Below are 10,976 nucleotides of genomic sequence, written 5' to 3'. Positions count from 1 at the left end.
ACAAGTGGAGGTTGTGTATGGTTTAAGTGGCTTAAAATAGGATGAATCTAAAATGAGAAGAGATATTTGATTTGGAACTAAAAGCTGCATTACATTTTAGTTGATTGGAACTAATTTAGAATTTGCAGTCTATATTGACACTGAACAAAACCCAAAGCAGGAGAGAAGCTGTAGACTTCATGCATTAAAAAACTCACAATTTCAATTCAAATGTGCATAAAATCTTTCCTTAAATATCAAAATCAATTAATCAAGTAATCAAGCAATTTTCTACAATTGTAGTATGTTCCATAACAATGTTCTGTATCATGGTTGGCTCACACTCAGAATATAATAATGAACACAAGACCAGGATATGAGTGATTAACATCAAAGTTTATTTCTAATATATAGAAACCAAATGACAAAAAAAAGTTGCCGCATGGAGCCATGAAGATTAACTAGGCCAGGGGTGTCAAACTCAATTTCACCGAGGGCCACTTCAGCATATTGGCCACAATCAACAGGCCACATCCCTGCTAAAACACACCCCAGACAAAAGGTTGACTTCCCTCATTCAGTTCTGTAGAGGCTTATAATGACTCAATGGTCCAGGTGAGTTAGAGAAGGAATGCATCTAAAGTTGCAGATGGTAGCTCTGGAAAACTAGACTTGGGCACCTCTAGCATAAATGTATAAAAATACAATGTTAAAAATAAATTAAACAACACCTCATATAGTTAAATAACTGATTTTATGTATTGAAGTTTTAAATATTACATTTGAGTTTCCATGGATGTAAAATTACTGCTCAGTTTAAAAATTACAATATTTAAATCAGTTGTTTAAAGGTAAGCAAACAAATAAAAACAATCACATGAGCAGACATTATAGACTTTACGCAATGATTTAGTCTCAGAGGCAAATGAAATCAATTAATTAAAAAAATCCTTTCTGAATATCATCTCATGGTCTCTGAACTAAATGCGTCTTTCTGACTGGGAGCTGACAGCGTGTTGAAGAGTTATGAACCGGACGCTTTGGAGCGTCTGGTTAGGCAGCGCATTACAAACCTTTGGTTGAAATGGCGCGTTAAATTCAAGTCTCCATTACAGACCAGAGAAAACTAAAGAGAATGCAACGTTGTGTTAATCAATTTGAGGAGCCGGCAGTTTATCTTGAGGAAATAAATGACGATGCAAAAGTTAATTAGACTAACATGCGCAGTCCGCTGCTCAACCACTGCGGACGCAGCTCCGCCGCTGCGAAGACTTAAAAACCGCTAGAAGTTTCTAACATCCAGCGGATTTAACAAATGGAGCCTTCTTGGTGCACGTTACGCAGGAGAGCGGCGTTCTGGAGGAGCTGCAGACGTAACATCTGTTCGTTTCGGAGAAGCGAAACCTGGTAAAAGCGCACACCGAACCTCACAGGGTAAAACACTCAGAGTTCAGTTGGTCTGTTTGGATCAGACAGATCCAACTGACTGATGAATTAGCGCAGATTTTACTGCAGATGGGAACCAGGAGGAAGTGCGTTCAGACCCCAGCGGGTGAAGTGATGCTAATTTAAGTAAATTCGCTTAATTTAATTTATTAAAAGTTATTGGGGCCTCAGTCAGTGGTTTTTGTCACTACGAGAAAAATGTAGATGCATTTATCGGTTTAATTTGTGATGGGATCTGGATTCACGGTGAATATTAACTAAACCGCATAAAATGCGACTAAATGGCCGATGTTAATATGATTGTAATTTCCCGGATAAAAATAGTATATGACCGATTTTTTTTTTATGTTGTCGGTCAAGATAACGGATAACAAAAAAGTCTAGCGCGACCTGCCGCCCTAACACCAACTCACACACATCTTCTTTCAGTCTTACTGGTAAATCGATTTTTCTTTTCTTGGACGTTTTGATGTTAGCTTGTCGATGTCTCAGTTTTATTCGCTGGGAAAAATCAATAAGCAGCTTGAGGTGACTCTGCTGCTCTCTAGTGGCGAGAAGCCATAATGTTGGCTGGTAACAATCGGAATACATTGTGGGAGATGTAGTTTGTAGTCAATTCGTGCTCAAAACCTATTTTAAGTCAATCATCGACCTGTAAAATGCTGAGGCGGGCCACATAAAATGACATGGCGGGCCACATGTGGCCCGCGGGCCTTGAGTTTGACACATGTGAGCTAGGCTAAACTTGTTCTGTGTACATATTTTCCATCACACATTAAATGTATTAAGTGTTAAAAATGAGATTCAAAACAAACAGCAAACAGCTTTCACCGGCAGAAGAATTTGGTACACTATCATTTTTTTTAAAGAAAAGAATATATAGGAAACGCCATTTACAATGACATTGCACTACATTTCCAGCCTTAAAGCATGATGCATACCTAAACTCAAGATTTTCAAAATAAAACTGACACTATGATGTAGCTCTTACAACATTTTGAAAATTTGCCTGATAATCTGTGCTGAATCTTAGATGTCTTGCTAATGACAATTTTATTTAACATTTTCATTTACTAAGAGTAAAATTATCAGCAGAAAAACTTAGCATACACATACACGCACACACATTTATATATTTTAGGCATTCATGATTCCATTTTCTTTGGGCACACATGTTTTCGACAGGTACAACAATGACAGCAGCAACGACAGCAGTAATGTTGGAGCAAACAGAGGAGTCTGCTTGATGTTTCATTTTCTCCCCCTCTTGCTTCGTCCTGCTCTTGCATTTCTTGCTCTTTTGAAAGGATTATTTCTTTCTGAAAAGTTTGATTGTCTTTTTCATAAGAATCAAGTATCTCACTTGAGTTCGCTACCAGTTGAAGTCTTTCAATCTGACTCAGCATGTGAAACTTAAGTTGTTGAAGCTCAACATATTTTATCTTGGCAGTTTTGGTAGAACTATCAAAGTTTCCCTGAGTTGATGTGTGTGTTCCTTTTACTGGTAAAGAATTGTCTATAAGTTCTTCTTTTAGTGTTATTTTACCAAAATGAATTATTTCATTTAGTCTTTTATTCAAATTATTTTTAATCTCTTGACCTCTGTGCTTCATCAGATTAATCTCTTTAAATTCCATTCTGGTGTCTTTCCAGGACCTTTGTAAGGAATTACTTTTTGGATGTTTAGTATAGTCCTCTGTCCTAGTTGAAACCCTGGGAGAAGTCGCAGTCTTCGTTCTGTTTTCTACATCACTATAATCTTTGAGTGCTGGTTCTGGCCATTCCCTGTCAAAGATTATATATTTACTCAAAGTTTTCAAATCATCCTCCTCCTTAGAAATTAGGTGGTAATCATTGTCAAGAGAATTGAGATTCTGAAACTCCATTTCAAGTATACCTACTTTAAATGGATTCACATTCTGTTTATATGTCTCTACTCTCTGATCACTCGGACTCACAGTTTGTGTTGCCTTATCACACGCGGTTTGGTTCAAGTGTTGTCTTTGTTGTTTTATCAAATTTAAATGACGACTGATCCTGTTTCTGATCAAATGAAACTTGCTACAGGCTTGAAATGAAGACAAAAAGTGGGCGAGATCTTGACTTTTTCCATCCAAACAGACTATACTGTTTTGGAAGAGCTTAATTGTCATAAGATTAAGATGTCGTAATCTTTCTGTGAAGGCAGAAAATATCTCATTCTGCATCGGTGCTTCTTTTACATTCTGGTCCAGTTTGTTGATGTCTGCCAAGCAACTACTGGCTTCTTCTGTCTTCTGGTCTAGTTCAGTCTTTGTGATGTTTATTCTCTCTCTTTCTTCTTGAATATCTTGTTTTTCTTGTTGCAGTATTGCGCGCTGTGCCTGAATATCGGACATCATGACTTCCAAAGCCTCTTTTTCTTTGTCTACTTTGTCCGCCACTCCTTCCAGATTCTGTGTCTCCCGTTTCAGTTCTTCCTTCATTTTGTTTAGATCTTTTTTATCCCTGTCAACCATTTGTTTCCACTGATGTGCCATCAATTCTCTCTGATTCCTCATGGAAGAAATGATGGATGTTAGATTGATCTTTTCTCTTTCAACTACCTCTTTGTAAGGAGTCAGTGTTTTCATCTGGCCACCAATAGCTGAAACATTTTTCTCCAGTGAAATACATAATAACTGTGCATCTTTATGACCTTTGTGTAATCTTCTCATTTTAACGTTGGCCAAGTCACACACTTTGTCTTTTACTCCTTGAACTGATATTCTTAGGTTTTCTGTTGACTTCATTACATCCGAGAGTTTATCTTGTCTCATTTTGCATCCTGACAATTCTCTTTCCAGGCGCTTCTTCTCACTTGACAGTTTTTCTCTGTCTTTTTCAATGTTCTTCTTCATGGAAATCATTTGTTCTATGCCTTCATGGAGATTGTTCATGAAATATTTAGCCTTTTCCTTCATGCTGTTAGAATTCCTCATCAAAACTTCCAGCTCTTGTCTTTTCTTCTGTAATTTTTTCCTACAGAGTTCCAGATTTTGTGTTTGTGTGAGAATTCCGGGGCCTTTTCCTTCTTGTTCTTGTGGTTTTGAACTGATTGCATTCATGAGAACCTTCAGTTTATCGCCTTCTGTTTTCAGACGGTGGTTAAGATCTTTGAGTTTAGATTTCTCTTTGTTGATTCCATCAAAGAGATTCTTGGTTTCTCCCACCTTCTCGTGCAGTTCCACCATTGTGCTTTCCAACTCTTGCTTTTGTTGTTGAATATCTTGTTTGTCTTGTTGTAATATTTCACTTTGTTTCTGGATGTCATTCCTAATCATCTCTAAGACCAGTTCATCTTTCAACATCTTTTGTTTCTCTAGTTCCAGATCCTGCTTTTCTTTTTTCAGGGTTGCTTCAAGAGAAGTAACTTTTTCCTTTTCCACGTTCATTGTTTGTTTCCAACGGTTTTCCATATCTTCTCTTTGTTTTAGTGTATCACAAAGGAGACTATTCAGAATTCCCTTTTCTCTTTCAAACACCTCTTTATAACCAGCCACATTTTCCTTCTGTTCAATAAGACTAAGAAGCTTCTGTCCCAAACCAACAGAGAGCTTTTCTACACCTGCAATCCTTTCTTGTAGCTGGACCATTTTCACTTTGATGTTTTTACTTAGTTTCTCTCTTATGTGTTGGATCTGTTCTTGTTGACGTTCTGTTGTTTTACTTCTATCCAAGTCACTGTCCTCTCTTGGTGTCAACCCAGGCCTCTCTCTCTCAAGTTCTATATTCTGGATTGAAAGAATTTCTTCCTCTGACTTGTGGAACCTTATATAATCCACTTGTTGCTTTTCCCTTTTGGTTGTGATCATTGCAGCTTTAATCCACTCTCTCATCTTATTAACAGTTGACATCAAAAGTTGCATTTCTTCCTTTTCTTTCTGTAGTTGAACCCTTTTAGACTGCAGTTCCTGTGTCTGTGTTTGGAACAGTTGATCTTTCCTTTCTCTGCCTTGTTGTTTTAGGGCAATCATGCTCACGATGTCTTGAAGTCTTTCATGATTTCTTTGAACTGAAACCGACAAATGTGTAAGTTTGATTTTTTCTTTGTTGATGTCTGCCAAGCAACTACTGGCTTCTTCTGTCTTCTGGTCTAGTTCAGTCTTTGTGATGTTTATTCTCTCTCTTTCTTCTTGAATATCTTGTTTTTCTTGTTGCAGTATTGCGCGCTGTGCCTGAATATCGGACATCATGACTTCCAAAGCCTCTTTTTCTTTGTCTACTTTGTCCGCCACTCCTTCCAGATTCTGTGTCTCCCGTTTCAGTTCTTCCTTCATTTTGTTTAGATCTTTTTTATCCCTGTCAACCATTTGTTTCCACTGATGTGCCATCAATTCTCTCTGATTCCTCATGGAAGAAATGATGGATGTTAGATTGATCTTTTCTCTTTCAACTACCTCTTTGTAAGGAGTCAGTGTTTTCATCTGGCCACCAATAGCTGAAACATTTTTCTCCAGTGAAATACATAATAACTGTGCATCTTTATGACCTTTGTGTAATCTTCTCATTTTAACGTTGGCCAAGTCACACACTTTGTCTTTTACTCCTTGAACTGATATTCTTAGGTTTTCTGTTGACTTCATTACATCCGAGAGTTTATCTTGTCTCATTTTGCATCCTGACAATTCTCTTTCCAGGCGCTTCTTCTCACTTGACAGTTTTTCTCTGTCTTTTTCAATGTTCTTCTTCATGGAAATCATTTGTTCTATGCCTTCATGGAGATTGTTCATGAAATATTTAGCCTTTTCCTTCATGCTGTTAGAATTCCTCATCAAAACTTCCAGCTCTTGTCTTTTCTTCTGTAATTTTTTCCTACAGAGTTCCAGATTTTGTGTTTGTGTGAGAATTCCGGGGCCTTTTCCTTCTTGTTCTTGTGGTTTTGAACTGATTGCATTCATGAGAACCTTCAGTTTATCGCCTTCTGTTTTCAGACGGTGGTTAAGATCTTTGAGTTTAGATTTCTCTTTGTTGATTCCATCAAAGAGATTCTTGGTTTCTCCCACCTTCTCGTGCAGTTCCACCATTGTGCTTTCCAACTCTTGCTTTTGTTGTTGAATATCTTGTTTGTCTTGTTGTAATATTTCACTTTGTTTCTGGATGTCATTCCTAATCATCTCTAAGACCAGTTCATCTTTCAACATCTTTTGTTTCTCTAGTTCCAGATCCTGCTTTTCTTTTTTCAGGGTTGCTTCAAGAGAAGTAACTTTTTCCTTTTCCACGTTCATTGTTTGTTTCCAACGGTTTTCCATATCTTCTCTTTGTTTTAGTGTATCACAAAGGAGACTATTCAGAATTCCCTTTTCTCTTTCAAACACCTCTTTATAACCAGCCACATTTTCCTTCTGTTCAATAAGACTAAGAAGCTTCTGTCCCAAACCAACAGAGAGCTTTTCTACACCTGCAATCCTTTCTTGTAGCTGGACCATTTTCACTTTGATGTTTTTACTTAGTTTCTCTCTTATGTGTTGGATCTGTTCTTGTTGACGTTCTGTTGTTTTACTTCTATCCAAGTCACTGTCCTCTCTTGGTGTCAACCCAGGCCTCTCTCTCTCAAGTTCTATATTCTGGATTGAAAGAATTTCTTCCTCTGACTTGTGGAACCTTATATAATCCACTTGTTGCTTTTCCCTTTTGGTTGTGATCATTGCAGCTTTAATCCACTCTCTCATCTTATTAACAGTTGACATCAAAAGTTGCATTTCTTCCTTTTCTTTCTGTAGTTGAACCCTTTTAGACTGCAGTTCCTGTGTCTGTGTTTGGAACAGTTGATCTTTCCTTTCTCTGCCTTGTTGTTTTAGGGCAATCATGCTCACGATGTCTTGAAGTCTTTCATGATTTCTTTGAACTGAAACCGACAAATGTGTAAGTTTGATTTTCTCTTTGTTGATGTCTGCCAAGCAACTACTGGCTTCTTCTGTCTTCTGGTCTAGTTCAGTCTTTGTGATGTTTATTCTCTCTCTTTCTTCTTGAATATCTTGTTTTTCTTGTTGCAGTATTGCGCGCTGTGCCTGAATATCGGACATCATGACTTCCAAAGCCTCTTTTTCTTTGTCTACTTTGTCCGCCACTCCTTCCAGATTCTGTGTCTCCCGTTTCAGTTCTTCCTTCATTTTGTTTAGATCTTTTTTATCCCTGTCAACCATTTGTTTCCACTGATGTGCCATCAATTCTCTCTGATTCCTCATGGAAGAAATGATGGATGTTAGATTGATCTTTTCTCTTTCAACTACCTCTTTGTAAGGAGTCAGTGTTTTCATCTGGCCACCAATAGCTGAAACATTTTTCTCCAGTGAAATACATAATAACTGTGCATCTTTATGACCTTTGTGTAATCTTCTCATTTTAACGTTGGCCAAGTCACACACTTTGTCTTTTACTCCTTGAACTGATATTCTTAGGTTTTCTGTTGACTTCATTACATCCGAGAGTTTATCTTGTCTCATTTTGCATCCTGACAATTCTCTTTCCAGGCGCTTCTTCTCACTTGACAGTTTTTCTCTGTCTTTTTCAATGTTCTTCTTCATGGAAATCATTTGTTCTATGCCTTCATGGAGATTGTTCATGAAATATTTAGCCTTTTCCTTCATGCTGTTAGAATTCTTCATCAAAACTTCCAGCTCTTGTCTTTTCTTCTGTAATATTTTCCTACAGAGTTCCAGATTTTGTGTTTGTGTGAGAATTCCGGGGCCTTTTCCTTCTTGTTCTTGTGGTTTTGAACTGATTGCATTCATGAGAACCTTCAGTTTATCGCCTTCTGTTTTCAGACGGTGGTTAAGATCTTTGAGTTTAGATTTCTCTTTGTTGATTCCATCAAAGAGATTCTTGGTTTCTCCCACCTTCTCGTGCAGTTCCACCATTGTGCTTTCCAACTCTTGCTTTTGTTGTTGAATATCTTGTTTGTCTTGTTGTAATATTTCACTTTGTTTCTGGATGTCATTCCTAATCATCTCTAAGACCAGTTCATCTTTCAACATCTTTTGTTTCTCTAGTTCCAGATCCTGCTTTTCTTTTTTCAGGGTTGCTTCAAGAGAAGTAACTTTTTCCTTTTCCACGTTCATTGTTTGTTTCCAACGGTTTTCCATATCTTCTCTTTGTTTTAGTGTATCACAAAGGAGACTATTCAGAATTCCCTTTTCTCTTTCAAACACCTCTTTATAACCAGCCACATTTTCCTTCTGTTCAATAAGACTAAGAAGCTTCTGTCCCAAACCAACAGAGAGCTTTTCTACACCTGCAATCCTTTCTTGTAGCTGGACCATTTTCACTTTGATGTTTTTACTTAGTTTCTCTCTTATGTGTTGGATATGTTCTTGTTGACGTTCTGTTGTTTTACTTCTATCCAAGTCACTGTCCTCTCTTGGTGTCAACCCAGGCCTCTCTCTCTCAAGTTCTATATTCTGGATTGAAAGAATTTCTTCCTCTGACTTGTGGAACCTTATATAATCCACTTGTTGCTTTTCCCTTTTGGTTGTGATCATTGCAGCTTTAATCCACTCTCTCATCTTATTAACAGTTGACATCAAAAGTTGCATTTCTTCCTTTTCTTTCTGTAGTTGAACCCTTTTAGACTGCAGTTCCTGTGTCTGTGTTTGGAACAGTTGATCTTTCCTTTCTCTGCCTTGTTGTTTTAGGGCAATCATGCTCACGATGTCTTGAAGTCTTTCATGATTTCTTTGAACTGAAACCGACAAATGTGTAAGTTTGATTTTCTCTTTGTTGATGTCTGCCAAGCAACTACTGGCTTCTTCTGTCTTCTGGTCTAGTTCAGTCTTTGTGATGTTTATTCTCTCTCTTTCTTCTTGAATATCTTGTTTTTCTTGTTGCAGTATTGCGCGCTGTGCCTGAATATCGGACATCATGACTTCCAAAGCCTCTTTTTCTTTGTCTACTTTGTCCGCCACTCCTTCCAGATTCTGTGTCTCCCGTTTCAGTTCTTCCTTCATTTTGTTTAGATCTTTTTTATCCCTGTCAACCATTTGTTTCCACTGATGTGCCATCAATTCTCTCTGATTCCTCATGGAAGAAATGATGGATGTTAGATTGATCTTTTCTCTTTCAACTACCTCTTTGTAAGGAGTCAGTGTTTTCATCTGGCCACCAATAGCTGAAACATTTTTCTCCAGTGAAATACATAATAACTGTGCATCTTTATGACCTTTGTGTAATCTTCTCATTTTAACGTTGGCCAAGTCACACACTTTGTCTTTTACTCCTTGAACTGATATTCTTAGGTTTTCTGTTGACTTCATTACATCCGAGAGTTTATCTTGTCTCATTTTGCATCCTGACAATTCTCTTTCCAGGCGCTTCTTCTCACTTGACAGTTTTTCTCTGTCTTTTTCAATGTTCTTCTTCATGGAAATCATTTGTTCTATGCCTTCATGGAGATTGTTCATGAAATATTTAGCCTTTTCCTTCATGCTGTTAGAATTCTTCATCAAAACTTCCAGCTCTTGTCTTTTCTTCTGTAATATTTTCCTACAGAGTTCCAGATTTTGTGTTTGTGTGAGAATTTCGGGGCCTTTTCCTTCTTGTTCTTGTGGTTTTGAACTGATTGCATTCATGAGAACCTTCAGTTTATCGCCTTCTGTTTTCAGACGGTGGTTAAGATCTTTGAGTTTAGATTTCTCTTTGTTGATTCCATCAAAGAGATTCTTGGTTTCTTCCACCTTCTCGTGCAGTTCCACCATTGTGCTTTCCAACTCTTGCTTTTGTTGTTGAATATCTTGTTTGTCTTGTTGTAATATTTCACTTTGTTTCTGGATGTCATTCCTAATCATCTCTAAGACCAGTTCATCTTTCAACATCTTTTGTTTCTCCAGTTCCAGATCCTGCTTTTCTTTTTTCAGGGTTGCTTCAAGAGAAGTAACTTTTTCCTTTTCCACGTTCATTGTTTGTTTCCAACGGTTTTCCATATCTTCTCTTTGTTTTAGTGTATCACAAAGGAGACTATTCAGAATTCCCTTTTCTCTTTCAAACACCTCTTTATAACCAGCCACATTTTCCTTCTGTTCAATAAGACTAAGAAGCTTCTGTCCCAAACCAACAGAGAGCTTTTCTACACCTGCAATCCTTTCTTGTAGCTGGACCATTTTCACTTTGAAGTTTTTACTTAGTTTCTCTCTTATGTGTTGGATCTGTTCTTGTTGACGTTCTGTTGTTTTACTTCTATCCAAGTCACTGTACTCTCTTGGTGTCAACCCAGGCCTCTCTCTCTCAAGTTCTATATTCTGGATTGAAAGAATTTCTTCCTCTGACTTGTGGAACCTTATATAATCCACTTGTTGCTTTTCCCTTTTGGTTGTGATCATTGCAGCTTTAATCCACTCTCTCATCTTATTAACAGTTGACATCAAAAGTTGCATTTCTTCCTTTTCTTTCTGTAGTTGAACCCTTTTAGACTGCAGTTCCTGTGTCTGTGTTTGGAACAGTTGATCTTTCCTTTCTCTGCCTTGTTGTTTTAGGGCAATCATGCTCACGATGTCTTGAAGTCTTTCATGATTTCTTTGAACTGAAACCGACAAATGTGT

General features: G+C 37.6%; 1 protein-coding gene across 3 annotated transcripts in view; it reads right to left on the bottom strand.

Moving 5' to 3' along the window:
* Positions 1-356: 356 nt before the first annotated feature.
* Positions 357-10,976, bottom strand: part of LOC106910587 (uncharacterized) — a 47,541-nt gene continuing 36,921 nt past the window's right edge. For all 3 annotated transcript variants that reach the window (XM_088012364.1, XM_088012365.1, XM_088012366.1), the window contains one exon: positions 357-10,976. This exon is cut by the window's right edge and continues 26,805 nt beyond it. In XM_088012364.1, coding sequence (XP_087868490.1) covers positions 2,571-10,976 — 8,406 coding nt within the window. In that variant the 3' untranslated portion in view covers positions 357-2,570.

The sequence above is a fragment of the Poecilia mexicana genome, unplaced genomic scaffold (assembly GCF_051168715.1).
Source record: "Poecilia mexicana isolate PSO_F unplaced genomic scaffold, ASM5116871v1 scaffold_14, whole genome shotgun sequence".
In the NCBI taxonomy this organism is placed as follows: Eukaryota; Metazoa; Chordata; class Actinopteri; order Cyprinodontiformes; family Poeciliidae; genus Poecilia; species Poecilia mexicana.
This window is presented reverse-complemented; position numbering and strand designations above follow the sequence as displayed.